Raw genomic sequence first — 20,481 nt, forward strand, 5'->3', positions numbered from 1 at the left:
TACAGACTCTCTCTGTATTACAAGACTGTTTTAAAAAAAGTAAAATACTCATAACTTAAAAATCATAACCCATTTTTTTGAACAAATCATAACTCAAAAATCTTACGTGTTAGGAACTTTTTACCATCATAATTGTAATAAAAAACGGCATTTTGCATTCGAGTGCCAAGATGGTTGTACACTAGTGAATCGATTTGTAGTGATTAACAGAATTTTTAATATACAATAAGATTTTAATATAAAACAAAAAAAAACTGATTGATAACATAAGATGCAAAAAATAGAATAATATCTGGAAAAATAGCAGATATGGACGCAGGATGCAGATAATAAAATGATAAAAACAAAAAGAACAAAACATCAAAAATCTGTGAAAAACTTCAAGAGTATGGCAAGAAATGGATGTCATCTATAATTAGAAATACATATAAAGCTACAAACTAAGATGTTATAGACATTTTGAAAGATTGCTCAAAGATGATCTTATTAATTCTTTTTTATCAATTATTCATTAGGGGTCGTTCAAGTATTACGTAACGCAGTTAGGGGGAGGGGGGTCCTGTAAAACGTTACGGCGCATTGTTTTTAACTTAAATAAAAAAAAACTAAGGAATCAAAATCTCCCAACTTTCGTTTATTTTTTACGGTAAACCCCTGGATTGTACCTTCATTTCGGTTCAAATGGAAACTTGGGTGTTACGTAACGTTTAGGCAGAGGAAGGGGGTACAGAAAAACGATACGCTGCGTTACACGGGAGGAGGGCGAGGGCGGGTCAAAAATCTTCAAAAATTGCGTTACGTAATACTTGAACGCTCTCTTATTCCTTTTTTTTTCTTTTAAGTTCAGGCGAGATACTTTAATCTGTAACACATAGTCATAAGACGTTTGTATTAAACCCTTTACCAAAGGGCAATAGTGTCCCTATTGGTAGTTTTAGGATCTCTTCTGGTTCAAGCCTTACAATACCAGTGAAATCCCGCCTGATATCAAACCCTATTCCCTTATTATACAGGGTGTCCCGAAAAGATTGGTCATAAATTATACCACACATTCTGGGGTCAAAAATAGTTCGATGAACCTAACTTACCTTAGTACAAATGTGCTCATAAAAAAAGTTACAGCCCTTTGAAGTTACAAAATGAAAATCGATTTTTTTTTCAATATGTATATCGAAAACGATTAGAGATATTTTATTGAAAATGGACAGGTAGTATTCTTATGGCAGGAACATCTTAAAACAAAATTATAGTGAAATTTTTCCACCCCATAAAATTTTTATGGGGTTTTGTTCCCTTAAACCCCCCAAACTTTTGTGTACGTTGCAATTAATTCATTATTGTGGTGTCATTAGTTAAACACAACGTTTTTAAAACTTTTTGCCTCTTAGCATTTTTTCGATAAGCTAGTTTTTATCGAGATGCGCCTTCTTTTTTAATATGTTTACATAACAATTTTATGGGGGTTTTGTTCCTTTATACCCCCCAAATGTTTGTGTACGTTCCAATTAAACTATTATTGCGGTATCATTAGTTAAACACAGTGTTTTTAAAACTTTTTTGCCTCTTAGTCTTTTTTGATGTCACCTTTTATCGAGATGTGGCTTCTTTTTCAAAATATACCTTCTTCTTCTTCTTCTCGTTGTCCTTATGCCCTATAAGAGCGTCGGACTTTGGTATCACCTATCCATCTTTTACCCATTTCTTCCACGCCTTCCGGTCTCCTGCCATTTCCTTCATCTGTTGCACTGTTTTCCCTCTCTTTGCCCCGATTTCCTCGATTTGCTCCATCCACCCCTTTCTAGGTCTGCCCCTTCTTCTTTTCCCCTGTCTTTTGGCATCTGTCACCTTCTTTACTAGTCTGTTCTCGTTCATCCTAGTTATATGTCCAAACCAATTCAGTTTTCTTTTTTCAATTTTTTTTTCTATTGGTTCCTGGCTTAGCACGTTTCTGATGTTTTCGTTCCTTTCCCTGTCCATCTTCGTCTTTCCAGCTATTTTTCTCAGATGCTTCATTTCTGCTGCATTTATGGCACTTTCATGTCTCTTATTTGTGACCCATGTCTCGCTTGCATATAGAAGAGTTGGTGCTGTGATTGTATTATATACATGTATTTTTGTTTCCTGGCTGATTTCCCGTTTTCCCAGTATCGTATTATTAATCGCATAGTATATTTTCGTAGCTTTCTTTGTCCTATTTGCAATTTCTAGGTCTAGCTTTCCGTCATTTGATATTATCGTTCCCAGGTACTCGTAGGCCGTCACCCTCTCCAATTCTTGTCCTCTACAGAACACTCGTGTTTCACCTCCAATCTCGTGCTCCTGCTGACCTATTTTCATCGTCTTTCAAAATATACCTAAAAATATAAATTATAAATAAATTTTCAGATTATTAACAGTTTTCTATAATAGTACTTAACCATATACAAATATGTGGTGGATTCGACAAATATTCAAAATATGTATCTTGATAAACACTGGCATCGAAAAAGTACTGAGGGGCAAAAAAGTTTTAAAAACATTGTGTTCAACTAATGGCGCCACAATAATAATTTAATTGGAACGTACACAAAAGTTTGGGGGGTTTAAGGGAACAAAATCCCCATAAAATTTTTATGGGGTGCACAAATTTCACTTTAATTTTTTTTAAGATGTTGCTGCCATAAGAATCCCACATGTCCATTTTCAATAAAAAATCTCTAAGAGTTTTCGATTTTTCGAAAATAAAACGATTTTCATTTTGTAACTTCAAAGGGCTGTAACTTTTTTTGTGTGCACTATTGTATATAGGTAAGTCAGGTTCAATCAACCTATTTCTGAACCCAGAATTTGTGGTAAAATTTATGACCATTCTTTTCGCGACACCCTGTATATCTTCTACAGATATGAGACCTCATCCATCTTCCTTTCATTTTCGAATTGCAGGATGAATGGATGAATACTTTATAGAAATGTGAATAATTTTTTAAAACTAACTATCACTCTTTTTTATATGAAATTATTCCTGAACTTAAAAAATCATTCCTGCTTTGAAAAGTAAAATTATGGAATTTGTAATAAAGCTAACCGGTCGTGACAGCGACTTTAATGTGAAGCAAAAGTAAAACTGTCACCGTGGCGTCACAGCTTTTTTATACTGCATTAAATTCCGTAGTTCGACTGACTCCCTACGATAGCATCAACGAAGATCTGCCATTCACTGGCCGAGGCACCGAGTGCCGGCTATTTACCATCGATCTCGTTATTCATCCGGCCACTTCCACCTTATATATGTAAATACGACGTTTCGCTTTTGTTATTTGCACACCTCTCTGCGGGATTCAGGGGCGCCTCGCAGGGATATCGTCTTCATCTTTGGTCTGACTAACGATATATTTAAATTTTGGGAATGAAAAACACAAAATCACAAGAGAAATGAGAAAAATGCAAAATTTTTGCTCGTCCGCTGCCACTTTATCCTCCCGTGCCTTTCCTTTTGGTCTTGCGCTGTACATTTTCCTATCTAGGGCTCTTTATTACGACAATCTTCCAGTCTCTATTCTCACTACATGACCAGTCCGAAGTCTCTGAAGTTTAATGAATTCTGGGATCTGAGTCTCTTTGAACAGTTGGCGGAGTTCATGGTTGTACCTGGATCTCCGTACTCCGTTTCGTTAATAGGTCCAAATATATTCCTTAGGACTTTTCTTTCAAAGACTTCCAGCTTCTTTTTGTATTTTCTGTCATCACCGATGTCTCATTTTCATAAAATACTATTGGGCTGATAGAGGAAGTTGCCTAAACCCGGGCCCCCACTTTGTTTTTGACTTTTAAAAAATTCAAATTTGAAAAAAAATTAAACCTTTTGCAATATATATCTTACGATGTTACACATAGGTGTCTATTTTATTTATATTTTTTTATTAAGTTTTGTAACCAGGAAAAATTGTTTTCTCGGACATTGCATTTTTGTGAATTTGAGAAATCTTTCCTAATGTGGGCCCCTAAAAAAATATTAGAGAAAATGTTAAAGAAAAACTTAAAAATAATAACACTAAGAATTTAAATGAACAACATTGTAATTTTACATTCTAAATATAATAATTGACAGTCAACTCAGAAGAACCAAAAGATATATGGTGCCATTCGAGGCTTCACCGGAGCTAGATTCATTTAATTTAAGATTTTTCTTAGCTTTCTTTTTTCTTCCTTGGCGGGACAATGATCTTAATGTCTTGGTTGTGGGCATGATATCTGCAAAATATTATCTATCAATTTCAATTTTACAAGACAAAAAAGGGGGGCCCACGTTAGGAAATTTTTGGGAGCACGGATTAAGCAACGCTTAACTAGAATTTAAATATCAAATTTCTTATTTTAAAATCAAGTAAAGCCAAATGTTTCTCCATGAAACAGTAGCTTGTATTGTCCTTTTTAAAATAATATACTGGTTTAAGCACTTACCAATATAATATTAAATCACGCCAACACAAACTAACAGCGCGCCAAAACTTTCCAAAACCAGATTTAGCTTATTCACTGAATACACCTCAAACAAGTTACGACAACGACTGGAATGATCGACCGTTCTTTGGTCTCACAAGGAACTTAATGTTCAACAGCGTTGCCTTTTTACAACTGTACCGTACATACATATAAACCTAGGGGCCCGCTTTAGGAATGGGGCCCGGGTTTGGGCAAGTTCCTCTAATAGTTTTGTAGACCCTGACACATCTTCTGCAATGTGTGTTTTTAGAGCGGAACATACGGGCGAGTGAAAAATAAGCTTTGTTTCCCTTTACTATTATCCTTTAAATTTCTGGTTCCTTTGTTCAATCCGTGTTTAATGCTCTCAAACTCTCAAATATGTGAAACTTTCTACAGTTTGTATATTGTTGTCTAATTTAACTGTACGTCTGTTTCCACTAGCTCTTGCCTGTGTCAGCTTTTTTGCCTTTTAAATTATTTCTAGTCCGGTCTCTTTGCCACTGTTTTTAGCTGTGAATACATTTCTGCCGCCTCTTTCGTTCTGTGAGACATAGACATAGGCAAAGGCGGCAATCTTTATTGATTTATCGGTTAGCAGATCAGCTCTTCCTACATTCAACTGTCTTATCACATATTTGAGAGTCAGGTTGAAGAGTGTTGGTTCCAGCCCATCTCATTTCTTTAACCCTGTGCCCATTGAAAAGTTCTCAGTGACTCATTTTATATTTTGGCAATTGCTGTTGACGAGCCCATTGCTACTTTTAATAGTCGAAAGTATTTTTGAGGGATGTTAAAGCTATGCAATATTTAATATAACTTGTGCCTATTTATTGAGCCGTATGTAGACGTCAATGTCAAATTATTAATAGCTACTCGAAATAAATGTCATTACTGTCGACTTACGACGACCTTTCAGAAAATGTCAATTTCCTACCACTTGGGCGAAAAAAGTTAAAGAAAAATATAAGGGAATATTCTGAAACATTTCAGAGCGTACATTGTTTATTAAAACCTTTTTATATACTTGGGTTGGTTGGTGTCACGGACTCGTACAAATGTCTCGTTGGTGTCACTTACAAATTTTGTAATCTATTTTAAAAATAGTTCTAGGCTACCTAGACACCTGAAATTTTCAGGATAGCTTAGAACTAGCTAACAATGCAATATTTTACTGCCATTATACAGGGTGATTAATAATTAGTGGGGTGAAACTCCTTAGATCCGATATAGTAATGTATAGTTACCGTTATCCGTTATGTAAAAATTGCAGCGAACTTTGAGCTTCACATTAAAGAATTAGTTAGAATGTTAAAGGCTGTTCGATGACAAAGTGACAGACCAAATTTATGGTTTTTTAAATAGAACACCCTGTATTTTATTTTATATTCGAAATCTTCGTAACTTTTCGATAAAAATATAAAGGTTTGGTATGTTATACGGGGTATTTACAAAGTTATAACCAATTTTATATGAAAATCGTAATAAGTTTAACTACCTGTATAAATAAAAGCAAGCACAAAGTCAATGGTTTATTGAGGTCATATTTTTTTATTTATTGTCAAAATTTTCGTAAATGGTTGTTTTGCTAATTTCCTTTATATTGAATACAGGGTGAGTCAAAACGCAATTACAATATTTTCTCAGTAATTTTAAATAGAACAACCTGTATTTTATATCATTATCGAAAATTACCATTACCATACTATAATTTTTGTATAACATTCCCTATGTGTAAATTTATTAGTTTTCGAGATATTTTCATTTTACAGAGAGAGCAAACTTATTAATAATTACGGGTCTAAATTTTTCCAAATTTTAAGTAAGCCATGATTGAATAATTGTCTACTTACAATTTACAATTATTGATTATCAATCTGTAATAAAAGTTGGCTACAATTTTTGTTATGAACTTTTATTACTATTTATTACTTATAACGGATCTACAAAGCTTTACCCCACTGACCAATCACACTGTATGGATAAATCGATTTTTTTTTAATTTCAAACCATTTTAAAAATGTGACTAATGCAATAATATTTTAAAGTAATAGTCCAGAAAGCCACTGCGCATCCGCTAGGAAAAATATTCTAATTCGGCTTTTTTGCACAATCTTACTCAAAAAGGACTCCTTTTAACAAATTTGCATGTTGCCAGGACCAAAACGTGGTCAAAAATTTTTTAAACGTTTTTTTTTTGTTTTTTTTCCTAAAATTATTTTTTTTGCATGGAAAAATGTTTTTTTAGGTTTTTTGGATCATTCCAGACAGAAAAGGTCTTTGGTGACTTTTCTCTAAAAATGATAGTTTTTGACATATTTTATAAGCGATTAAAAATTGAAAAATTGCGAAATCGGCCATTTTTAATCCTCAAAAACTATGTGAAAAACTGAAAATTTGAATGTTGCCAAGACAGATAGATATTCTTTAAACATCGATTGATGAAATCTCGAAGAGTTTTTTGCAATACAATATTCAAAACTCCTTTGTTTTTTAATTGTTAATCAAGCGTGCGCGACACTATTTTCCACCGACAGTATGGTGCAAATGAAAGGAATAAATTCGTTATTTCGTAAACCGGCGACTTTAAGGAAAAATCCCGAAACAGGTCGATTTTTATTTTTAAGTTATGATATTGTGGCATATATGGTATACTAGTGACGTCATCCATCTGGACGTGATGACGTAATCGATGATTTTTTAAAATGAGAATAGGGGTCGTGTGCTAGCTCATTTGAAAGGTTCTTTAATTCTCTATTCAGTAATATAAACATTTACATAATTATTTATACAGGGTGTCCAAAAATTTTTTATTAAATTAAATTATTTGACAAAAAAGAAGTAGAAGGACACCCTGTATAAATAATTATGTAAATGTTTACATTACTGAATAGAGAATTGAAGAGTATTTCAAATGAGCTACCACGCGACCCCTATTCTCATTTAAAAAAATCATCGATTACGTCATCACGCCCAGACGGATGACGTCACTAGTATACCATATATGCCACAATATCATAACTTAAAAATAAAAATCGACCTGTTTCGGGATTTTTCCTTAAAGTCGCCGGTTTACGAAATAACGAATTTATTCCTTTCATTTGCACCATACTGTCGGTGGAAAATAGTGTCGCGCACGCTTGATTAACAATTAAAAAACAAAGGAGTTTTGAAAATTGTATTGCAAAAAACTCTTCGGGATTTCATCAATCGATGTTTAAAAAATATCTACCTACCTTGGCAACATTCAAATTTTCAGTTTTTCACATAGTTTTTGAGGGTTAAAAATGGCCGATTTCGCAATTTTTCAATTTTTAATCGCTTATATGTCAAAAACTATCAATTTTAGAGAAAAGTCACTAAAGACCTTTTCTGTTTGGAATGATCCAAAAACCTAAAAAAACTTTTTTCCATGCAAAAAAAATTATTTTAGGAAAAAAACAAAAAAAAAACGTTTATCTACAAATTGATGTTGCCTCAGTGGTACTAGACTGCAGATCGAGAGGTCCCCAGTTGGAACCCGGCTGTGGCTTTTTTTAATTGTTTTAATAAATAATTAAAAGTTAATATACTTAAAATTATAATATACAATTTTAAACAACCGTGGTATTATAAAAAATACTATTGTATAATAGTGTAATTTTTGGAATCATAATTATAAATAACAGTTAATACACCTACTAAAAATTCATATTTTATTAAGTTAATTATTCTTTCCAAACATGTTGTGTCCTATATGTACAATAACAAAACCGTGATATTATAAAAAGTACTTTTTTATTAGAGTGTAATTTTTGGAATTTTAAGTACGTTATCGTTAAATCGTTTATCGTTAAATTATTTTATATTCTTTCCTATCAATAATAAAAAGGTTTTATTATAAAAAAGTTCTTTTTTATAAAAGTGTAATCATTTTAATTTACTATTCTAACTGGGAAATAAGCCACAATTTAACTTAAAAAATGATTTTACTGACGTTTCGACTTCCTCCTCGGACGTCGTTACCAAAATACAAAATATTACTTTTTATTTTATTATCATAAAATAAAACAGTAATTACAATATTATCCTCTTTATTCTATTATCGTCATCTTTACCTCTATATCTATATTACCAACTTATTGCTATTTCATTGCATAATCACATCTTCCACATATTCCTTATAGCATTGGTGATTATCATGGCAGGGATATTACCATGCCAGCGTTGAATATGACCTAATTGTAATAATACATGTTTCTGACCATAGCAATCTTTTATTTGGGTACTAGACTGAATTAGAATTCTAAATCTGAACTTCTTTTAATTCTTGAAACTTGCCTTCGTTCTATTTTCTTTTTATCTACAGTACTTAACAATACTAAATTCCTACGTAAAAGGTATATTTAAAAGACCCTAAAAAGGGTTATATCACATAACAAAACGTTTTCGGATCATCATCATGCTTGAGCCACTAAAATGTACCTACACTACTTATTGGATTTTAACACTGATTATGGATTTAATCCGAAAACGTTCTGTTTTGTGATGTAACCCTTTTAAGAACTTTTAAATATAGCTTTTACAAAGGAATTTAGTATTTTTGTGATTTATGGTATACAGCCAATTACAGGAATTTATTTTTCCACCTACCTCTACCGAAAGTATACTTTTCCGGACCTGATTGTAGGGAGAAAAGTCTTACTTTTCCTCCCTAGGGAGGAAAAGTAAAAGTGACGTCATGCTATTTCATTCATGTACAATATCTATTTTCTATTACGTAGGTCAACGTTTATTTTTATAAAACACCCTGCATTTCCCAGAATGGTAAAAAACAGTAAATTGTTATTTTGATTTAACAATGTTTACATTAATAAATTGACTGATATTTGACAGTTGACAGTTATACTGTACCTACTTGTTAGTTTTAGTTCTCTAATAAATTTTGTTAGTTACATAAATAAATGATTTAAAAATAAAAAAATTACTTGTTAATTGGGGGAGGTGAAAAAATCATATGTATAACATGGGAGTAAAGTGCCATTTCCTCCCTTAAATGAATACTCCGCTACGAGCTCCGCTACGCGTCGGGCAGTAAACTTCATTCTCGGGAGGAAAAGTAGCACTTTCCTCCCTTGTTATACAAATAGCTATTCCTTGTGGATTTTTATAACTTTTTAACTTTATTTTTGTTTTTTGCAGGGTAATCCATATGCGCTGAAGGATGCGGGAGGGGCAGCCGATATGTCGGCGTGGACCAGTGCAGGTCTTCAACCTACAACAGGGTATTATCCATATGATCCAACGTTAGCAGCCTATGGGTAAGTTTCCATTTCCATTTAGTTAGTTACTAGGACTCAACTAATACTCCCTCTTGTGGCCCAGTATCGTTCTCATTATTTTTGTTTCAAATTTCAGAAGGCTAGCTTCCTCTTTCTTATTAATCGTCGTTGTTTCCATCCCATATGTAACAACAGGTCTTATTAAGGTCTTATAATAGGTTCATCTTTGTTTTCTTTCTTAGAGTCTTGCCTCTGAGCAGGTTTCTATTCATTCCATATGTTTTTTGCATTTCAGAATTCTTTCCTCTGTTTTCAGTATAGTCGGATAGATAAAGGCGAATAGAGTTTCAAATTTATGGTTTTGTGTTTTTAGATATTTCTGAGTTGTTGTGTCGTCCTTCCCTATTGTCATTTATTTTGTTTTGTGCTGGTTTATCTCTAGCCCTATTCTCTTCGCTTCCTTATCTAAGTTTTCAACTGCTCATGTGTCATCGTCTTCGCTATGATGACTAGATCATCTACATATGCTACTAGTTGAAGTTGATCTGTAATACTGTTTTTGTGTGCAAAGTTTGTCCTCCTTATTATTACTTTAATATGTGTAAGGTTTAATAGTGTCAGTGAGATAGAGTCACCTTGTTTCACGCCTTTGTTTACATTGATCTCCTTAGAGTTTTTCCGTTAAAAATGATCTTTGCTGTGGTGTTCTTTAAGCTCACTATTAGCATAATAATATGTCTTAATTTTTCTGAGATTCCAAGATTCTCTAGCTCCTCCATCATTATTATCGTCCGATTGATAGTGTCAAAAGCGCTTTTTAAATCTATGCATATTAGGTGCATTTCTATGTTGTATTGTGTCGATTTTTAAATTATTTGTTCCACTGTATATATGGAAATATTGTCGATCTTCCCGGTCTGAACCCGTTTTGGTTTTCTAATATTCGTTCAGCGCATAATTTAAGTTACATTTTTAGTATGTGTGCTAGAATTTTATATGCGGTGTTTAATAAAGTTATTGCTCTGTAATTTTCGCACTCCTCCCGATCTCCTTGTTTATATATAGGTATATATAGGTAGTATTATACCTCTATTCCAATCGTCTGGTAGTCTGTTTTGTGACCATATTTGTTGTATTATTATGGTTTATTTCTTTATGTAACTCTCTTCCTCCGTATTTTATTAATTCCACTGCTATTATTTCATCTTTTCCTGCTGCTTTTCCGAGGTTTTTAATTTCTTTTTGTAGTTCTTCTTCTGTGGAAATCTCTACTTCGTCTCTATCTTGTACTTCTTCATCGCAGTGTGTTTCCCCCGTAGTGAATATCAATTTTTTATAATACATATTCTCATATTCTTCTGATCTGTTTGTCTTCAAACACGGTTTCTCATTTTTGTTTTTTTAGTCATCTTGTTTTAATACTGGGCGTATTTTTGTTGCTCTGACTTTTTTGTAAAATTGTTTTATTTAATGATTTTTTCTGTCTTTTTCAATATCCTGCAGCTTTTCATTTAACCAGCCGTTTTTTTTCTTTTTGTTTGTTGCGTTGGCTTTGTTTCTCGCTATTTTGTATAATATACATTAAACATTAGATAAATTTTAAACTGTAATAGTAAAAGAAGAATGCAGATAAAACCATGTCTTCGGATATGATTTTACAGCGATTTTACCCAAAAATATCTGTTCTACAAAGTTATGTTTAAATAATGAATAGGTTATATTTATTGCCAGTTATGTACGATTCCATGCAATTTTCCCAGGATTTATTTCAGCATTTACGTAGTGTTCCCCATCATTGGTCGCAACAATTGAAAACGTGTAATGTCGTGACCAGTTTGTCACAGCGTTATTGTCAGAATGATTTTGTCGAACAACGAGCGTGTTATAGGTTGCATGATGATACCTTGTGCGCGTCCACATTTCTTTATTCCGCACTGAAAATACACGAAAGATCTAAAACGACGATATCGTGTAGATAGATCAGGCGGACATGCTAGTTGTGGTTTTATGTAATGTCCTCTTCCTGCTTTGTTCGCCATCATTGTCGCCGGTTCGCAAGGCCCGTGCATTCTCAGACATTGCACACAGTCTGATTACATGTTAGGGTGGTTCGAAAAAAACTTTTTTGTTTATTTCAGATCGCTATAGTGCGCAAAAGTTGCCATTGGTATTGACTTGAAAAAAGCACTAATTATTATTTTTTTATTAATTTGTCTTCCGGTCGCGCAATGCCATCGAAGTTAGCAAAAATTGTGAAAAACCTTAATTTTTCATATATTTTTTAACAGGCCAGATGCTTTTAATTGCGTTCCTATACCATGAATTAACTACTAAAAGTATATAAAATCAATATAAATGCACTTTTCGTACATTTTTTCTTATCTTCCGGTCGCGCAACATAATACAAAATGAGTAAAATTAGTAGTTTTTGCAAAATTGCAAAGTTTGACTGTTTGGTACAATTTAATAATACGACTTTTAGAGATGGTATAGTTAAATTCAATTACAATAATATATTTAAAATCCAAGCATATAAGATAAATTTTGATATTCAAGTGGAATTCGGTCGCGCAGCTTCGTCAAAAACAGCAGACTACCGAGAGGCGAGGCGAAAGTGACGAATGCCAGCGAAGCGCGCGCTGCCACAAATAAAGATACATGTGGGAATATCTCTACAATGAAGTATTTGCCTTCTCCATTACAACGAACTGCCATTTCACCACCTTTTCCAACACTTAGATGAAAATACAACAGGCCCAATAGGATATTCCGGACCAATTGGAAAGACCCTACCTGATTGTGAAAGACTACCGTTTATTGATTTTAATCCTATTGATTGTGAGATTCCAAAAGTTGACAAGCGTATTCTTAGCAAGCACCAATAATTGTACTTGCTTGAGATATCAGAACTCATCAAGTCAGGACATTGTTCACAAGACTTTGTAGTGGGTACGTGATCCTAGCCCAACGTCACATTCAAGATGGCTTACTACTGCAAACCGAGTTTTGCGTTTCTACATCAGTGTGTCCAATCCTTCTGAAAATCTGAGAGAGATTGTCACATTCATTCTCAAATGTTATAATATGCCTATGTGGTTTTCCACAAAAATAAACCACAAATTCACAGATGGGCCTAGACATGATTACAAAATCATTGAATCTACAAGGTACTTACCAGAAGAGCTTCTTCAAGTTGTTGATCCCGTCTTACAACGGAACGCTTACTTTGCCCATCCCGAAAATTTACTTTTGGCTATGGCAACTGATGACAGAAAACATATACGAGAGCTGGGCTTTAGGCGTATCATGAAGGAAAAGCAAGCAATATCTGAAAGTGACTCTATCAGAATCTTTAAACCACCAAACTTAAACTTTGAAGCTAAATAGTATTAGGAAATTATCAAATGGAACACCAGTACACTGACTCCCCTCTACTGCTAAGAACATTGAATAATGAATAGATAAAACAGTATGTGAGCAATGAATTCAAGCCTGTTATGAGTATAGATACTTTGCCATGCCACACACAGGCAGTTGAAAGATGCGTTAAGCTAGTGACCGAAGCTTCAAGTAAAGTGTGTGGACACAGTTCCAGAGACGGCTATATTCGAACCACATTATTGCACCGCTCAGCGATGCCAACGATTAAAATCAACAACAACTGGTAGTCTTTCACAATCAGGTAGGGCTTTTCCAATCGGTCCGGATATCCTATAGTGCCTGTTGTATTTCCATCTAAGTGTTGGAAAAGGTGGCGGAATGGCAGTTCGTTGTAATGGAGAAGACAAATACTCCATTGTAGAGGTCTTCCCACATGTATCTCTATTTGTGACTGCGCGAGCTTCGCTGACATTCATCACTTTCGCCTCGTCTCTCGGTAGTCTGCTGTTTTTGACGAATCTGCGCGACCGAATTCCACTTGAATATCAAAATGTATCTTATATGCTTGGATTTTAAATATATTATTGTAATTGAATTAAACTATAGCATCTCTAAAAGTCGTATGATTAAATTGTACTAAACACTCAAACTTTGAAATTTTGCAAAAACTACTAATTCTACTCATTTTGTATTATGTTGCGCGACCGGAAGATATGAAACAAATGTATAATAAGTGCATTTATATTGATTTTACATACTTTTAGTAGTTAATTCATGGTATAGGAACGCAATTAAAACCACCTGGCCTGCTTAAAAAAATATGAAAAATTAAGGTTTTTCACAATTTTTGCTAACTTCGACGGCATTGCGCGACCGGAAGACAAATTAATAAAAAAATAATAATTAGTGCTTTTTTCAAGTCTATACCAATGCCAACTTTTGCGCAGTATAGCGATCTGAAATAAGAAAAAAAGTTTTTTTCGAACCACCCTATTACATGTATATGTTACAGTTCAAGTTGATTCTCAGTTAGAGTTGACTCCAACTAGTTGGAGTCAACTCCAACTGAAACGAGCAGTAAATGTTGATTTTAAAAAATTAAATCAACTTTTACTAGTTGGAGTTGACTCTTCCTGGATCGATTCAGTAAATGTTGATTATACGAGAATCTCAAGTGCATTTTTGATGAGTGTGCGTTTCTTTGTTTTGACCGTTTCAACTACTTATTAGTATAGTCTGTAGCGTCGCCCCCGTTAGGTAAATTATTTTGATTCGATTTTTTGCACAAACTTACTCAAAGAAATACATCCGTATAACAATCCTTATAACAAATACACAGGGTGTCACGCGGTACCGCGGTCGAAAAATTGTTTAACCAATTTTTGTTAACCAAATTCACAAAAATAATTTTTATCTACTCTATCTCATATTATGTAAAATGTAAAGGTTTTATTGTGTGAAAATTGTAAATATAGATAGCAGTACATAAAGAGTTTAAAGTGTGTCTGAAGTAACAATGTATTTTAAATGGGTTTTACTTTTTCGCAATGTGTTTTAGCACACTTCCATATAATTAAACATCCTTAACTTTCGCCTTCGGGAGGAAATCAGACACGCCCTTGCTTTGCAACTGAAATGCTCACAAAACAGCGACCACGGAAGCAAAGATGGATGACAGAGTTAATATTGGATTTAATGGATGAAAGAAGAAAATGCAAACAGCACAAAGCAATGTACAAAGCATTAAATAGAACCATTAAACAAAAAATAAAAATTGCAAAAGAAAAATGGATAACAGAACAATGTGAAGAAATCGAAAACTTGTATAGAAAACATGATGACTTCCATCTGTATAAGAAACTCAAAGAATTCACAGGCACGACATACTCACAAGGACCAAATAATCTAATCAACGCAGAAGGCAAACTGATTTCAAGCCATGAAGAACAAATAAACATGTGGGAAGACTATATAAAGGAACTCTTCTGTGACATCAGAGAACCTTCTACATTAAATACCGAAAACGACGAAGGGCTTCCAATACTGAAGTCCGAACTGGAATATGCTCTACGTCAACTAAAAAACAACAAATCTGTAGGAAAAGATGAAATACCAGCTGAGCTATTGAAGTTAATCAACGAGGAAAACTTAGACTTTCTTCTTGGACTATTTAATAACGTTTACAATACAGGGACTATCCCTAAAATATGGCTTGGATCAGTCTTCATACCACTGCCTAAAAAGAAGAACGCCAAATTATGCCAGGACTTTCGCCTTATAAGTATATTAAATAACATTCTGAAGCTTTTCTTGCGTATCATACAGAAGAGAATATATTATAAAAAAATATGATGAGGTCACCGGTCAAGAACAATTTGGCTTCAGGAAAGGTATGGGGACACGAGAAGCAATACTCTGTCTTCAAACTCTGGCACAAAGATACAAAGATCAGCAAGCAGACCTTTTTATCTGTTTCATAGATTTTGAGAAAGCGTTCGATAGGGTGAAGCACAAGACCTTGATAGAAAGATTGAACGACATCGGAGTTGACAAAAGAGATTCTAAAATTATAGAGGCTATTTATTGGAATCAGACAGCAATCATAAATACCAATGGTAATACGTCAAGGCCAATTGAAATACAACGAGGTGTTAGACAGGGTTGTGTGCTATCACCCATACTTTTAACGTCTACTCTGAGGTAATATTTGCGGACTCTTTATCGCACCCTTCAGAAGGAATCAGGATAAACGGTCAGAAAGTAAATAACATCCGCTATGCAGATGACACAGTATTAATGACTGATTCGGACCATAGTCTGCAGATACTGTTGGATAGGGTTACTGAGAGTTGTGAAAAATGGGAATGAAGATCAATACTGCGAAAACCAAAGTTATAAGAATATCAAGGAACAAAAATTTACCTCTTCCAATGAATATGTGAAACACCAACAGCTTGAATACGTAAGCCAGTACAAATATCTTGGTTGCTGGTTCAACAATCAACTTGATTATAAACAAGAAGTCAAGAGCGAGAATAGAGGTAGCCCGTCAGGGGTTTATCAAAATGAAAAGCTTATTTTGTAACAGTAGCATTAATATCAGCCTTAGATGTCGTTTTCTGCATTGCTATGTGTGGTCAATACTTTTGTATGGAACGGAGGCCTAGACACAACACAACACTGATGAACAAGTTGGACGCCTTTGAACTCTGGCTTTATAGAAGAGACTTGAAAATACCTTGGGCAACCCACACCACCAACGAATAGGTTCTGAGGAGAAAAGGTACAGATAGGGAACTGCTAAAAATCATTAAAGTCAGAAAAGTTAGCTACCTGGGACACATAATGAGAAACGAAAAGTACCGCCTCACGCAACTGATCATCCAGGGTTAGATTGAAGGAAAACGGGGTCCCGGTAGGCGCCAGATTTCATGGATTAGAAATATCAGAGACTGGACCGGCCTTGATTCAACATCTTTGTTTAGAGCCGCATTGGACAGAGACAGATTTGCCAGTGTAGTCGCTAACCTCCACTAAAGGAGAAAGCACCACAAGAAGAAGAACTTTCGCCTTGTCATGGTGATGACATGTGAGCAATAAATTACAAAAAAAGTTTTGACACTTTTGTGGTTTGACAGAAGTTTGAATTTTTAAATGTCAAAATGGTGCAATGATGCATCTCATTCGCACTCACATTTATAGCTGCGTCAATACGCTCCTAGCGCTCATTGTTAATAATTAAAAATATGTAACCGCTTAGTAATAAAATAATAACAAAAATTTCTTCAGTATCTTGTAAGGGGCTCGTTAAAATTTTATTTGGTGACTTTCGGACTTTCATAATAATAATTTTTAACTGAGTTATTAAGCCTTGAAAATGGTCATTTTCGTATTTTGCAAATTTTAAATCGCGTATAACTCGAGAATAATACATTTTACAGAAAAATCACAAACCTTTTGGTCCAAATGACCCAAATGATGTAAAGAAAATTGTCGTAAATGAATTTTTTTTGTGAGTTTGTTTAAAAAAGTTGTTTAAACAATTTTTCGACCACAGTACCATCTGACACCCTGTGGATATTTTAAAAGGACGTCTTTTTGAGTAAGTTTGTGCAAAAAAATCGAACTGGAATAATTTACCTAACGGGGGCGATGATACAGCCTAGACTAATTTGAATATATTCAGTAACATTTAATTTCTAGAATCGGCTGTTTCGCTGTTTGTGTGAATCAGAATCAACTTTTACTAAATGACATTGGGAAGAGTATACTTTTCCTAGTTGGAGTCTACTTTTACTAGTAAATGTTGAATATAAATCTTCATTTTATATTTATAATCAACTTTTACTGAAACCAGCCGTTAGAGTTGACTCCAACTAGTTGGAGTCAACTCCAACTGGATAATCAACTTGAACTGTAACATATACATTTTGAGTTGTAATTCTACTGATCTACTATGCAATATAAATAATTTTAACACTTTTACTGCTGACAATCGAATATAACAAAGGTAATCAATAGAAATCAGTATATTTAATAAAATGGGGAATTTACTGTGTAACTGGTGGCTTAATGTACATATTAGACCATATTAATATCGTGGAGGACATTATCTATGTCACCAACGAAGTTGTGTTGCCAATCATAATGGAAAAACAAAGAAAATTGTCTTACTTCGGTCACATAATGCGTAGCGAAAAATACTATATATCCTTCAACTTATTCTGCAGGACAAAATGAAAGGAAAAGGGAATCAGGTAGATAGACGACACATTTCGTGGCTTAAGAACTTTAGACTCTCTGTCTCTCCTATGGCGCTACAGCCCAAGTCGGGTGCTGGCCTCCCCCATTAGCCTCCTGCAAGTATCTCTTTCCCTGGCTGCTCTACTCCAGTTATCCACTCTCAATATCTTTTTCCAGTATAGGATCAGAACCAATATCGAATTCAAAGCACTCTACAATGACGCCGATATTGTCCAAGAAATTAAATCACAGATCGCAAAAGACCACTCGGGCGCCCCAGAATGTGATGAAGAGATAACACCCAAGTAGATCTCCGGAAAATGAACATTCCATTTGACCCGAGGTTGATGGCAGACCGAACAAATTGGTAAAAAGTTGTACAGTCAGCCAAAATCCACCCAGGGTTGTAGCGCTACGTGATGATGAATATCTCCTTATCTCTTTCCATGTATCTCTTTCCGGTCTTGGTCTTCCTACTGGTCGACGTCCCGTCAAAGTTCCATTAAGCGTTCTACCAGTTGTCCTGATATCCATTCTTATAAGGTAACCTGCCCAGCACAATATTTGCATGTTTGCATAATTTGCTATAGAGGGCTTTGTAATATTGATACACCCGTGTGTAGCTGCCCCCCCCCCACTTGGAAAAATTAAAAAACAAATAGCCCTGATTTGTGAGCTTTCATATTCCGCAAACTAAAAATTTTGAGCTCGTTCCACTGAGCAGGAATTTAATACTTTAGTGGGGGGGCTGAGTCTTAAAAATAGGAATATTGAATCGGTTTTTGCGGCAGAATTACGAGCTATTTATGAGCTCTTAAAATTATATAGTTTCGATTTTTGAGCTCATCCCCTTCACCCCCAAACAACCCTTTAATTGATTTAACTTAAGAGAAAAATGCTGAGAAAACTTAAAATATATCGTATTGCGGATATAATTATATAGCTCATATACTCTAAGAATAAACTATTAAATCACGTGCATTTCGATTATTGAGCTACAACCCCTTCGCAAGAAAACCACCCTATCTTCCCGGCTTAAGAGAAAGTTGTACTTAAAATGCATTAAATTAATTATTTGGCGACTACTATCACTTAATAATTTATAAGCTCCCAAATTACGCGCATTTATATCAGTAAATTGCAATTTATTTTGTATAGTGCAGTCACTGAAGGTAAAAATTAACGATTACCTTCAATTTCGGTGAACCTTCATCAATTTTCACGAAAATTGGTCAGTGGTTAGAGGATACCTCAAGAAACAAAGGTGACATGGTACCACCTTTCGGCTTTACCCTGAGGGTGGATACCGCCGCTTCTCGGGGGTGAAAATTATTATATAAAAAATATCTGCACAAATCTATAAAAGAACAAATTATAAGCAAAATTTATTATATAAAGTTATTAAAATAAGTCAATATTTTTAAGTTATTAATGATCAAATATTTTAATTATTCGTGAAAAAAATGCATGTTTTGAAGCGGTTTTTCGTAAATCACTGAAAAACTGTAAGTTTTTACAAAAAAGTTGATAGTAGTTTAATTCGTATAGCTTATATTCTAAGAATAAACTCTTAAATCACGCGCCTTTCGATTATAGAGCTACAACCCCTTCGCAAGAAAACCATCCCATATTCCCGGCTTAAGAGAGAGTTGTACCTAAAATAATTTAAATTAATTATTTGGCGACTACATATCGTTCAATAATTTATGAGCTCGCAAAATATAGGTACGCATCTCAATTATTGAATTGTCATTTTCTTTCTATAGTGCAGTCACTGAAGGTAAAAATCAACTATGACCTTCGATTTCGGTAAATTTCCATTCATTTTCACGAATTGACAATAACAACTTGCGGTTTTAACCTGGGGTATATGTCACCCCTTCTCAGGGGTGAAAATTACTTTATTAAAAATAACCCCACAAATCGAGAGAGGAACAAATTCTAAGCAAAATTTGTTATATAATGTTATTAAAATAAATCAATACTTTTTGAGTTATTAAAGATCAAATATTTTAATTTTTGTGAAAGAAAATGCATGCTTTAAAGCGATTTTTCATAAATAACTCAAAAACTGTAAGTTTTTACAAAAAAGTCTTCATCACTAAAATTGAAGCTAATAAAAAATGTAATAAATTGCTTATTTGAATTGAAAAACCCTTTAATGTTAATTTAAAGTATGTAGGTTATTGGTAATTAAATGTATATTTTTTTCTGCGACTGTTCAAATCTAAGGATTCAAGCTTAAATAACGGGAAAGAGATGCATTTTATAACACTTAGGTACTAAATACTTGTCAAAGTACTTATAAATACCTATCAAAAATGAGCTCAAGAAAAAGTTGATAGCATCAAAATTTATACTTATAAAGTATACAGCTATAAAACTGTATTACATTTAATCTTTTAAATACTTTATTTTTTTAGATCATATTTAAAATAATAACTCCAACACTACTCGATTGACGTACAAAATGATAGATAACGAAATTTGAGTTTTTTTATTAGCAAAGATTTTACTTGTCTTTTGATTTATGTATGAATCAAATAACGAAGATAGAAACGTTTAAGCTTAAAGTTTACTACGAGAACAATGTAACTGGAGCCCTTTAATCTATTATCCTAAAAAATAAAGTATT

General features: G+C 33.8%; 1 protein-coding gene across 3 annotated transcripts in view; it reads left to right on the forward strand.

Annotated features, from left to right (window-relative positions):
• LOC114328337 (homeobox protein caupolican) overlaps nucleotides 1-20,481 on the forward strand; it is a 527,416-nt gene that overhangs the window by 417,884 nt on the left and 89,051 nt on the right. For all 3 annotated transcript variants that reach the window (XR_003652160.2, XM_028277163.2, XM_028277164.2), the window contains one exon: nucleotides 9,643-9,761. Coding sequence is in view for 2 of the 3 variants with exons in the window: in XM_028277163.2 (XP_028132964.1) it covers nucleotides 9,643-9,761 (119 nt within the window). In the remaining variant the exon portion in view is untranslated. The remainder of the gene's footprint in view (nucleotides 1-9,642; nucleotides 9,762-20,481) is intronic.

This window comes from Diabrotica virgifera, chromosome 7 (genome assembly GCF_917563875.1).
Source record: "Diabrotica virgifera virgifera chromosome 7, PGI_DIABVI_V3a".
In the NCBI taxonomy this organism is placed as follows: Eukaryota; Metazoa; Arthropoda; class Insecta; order Coleoptera; family Chrysomelidae; genus Diabrotica; species Diabrotica virgifera.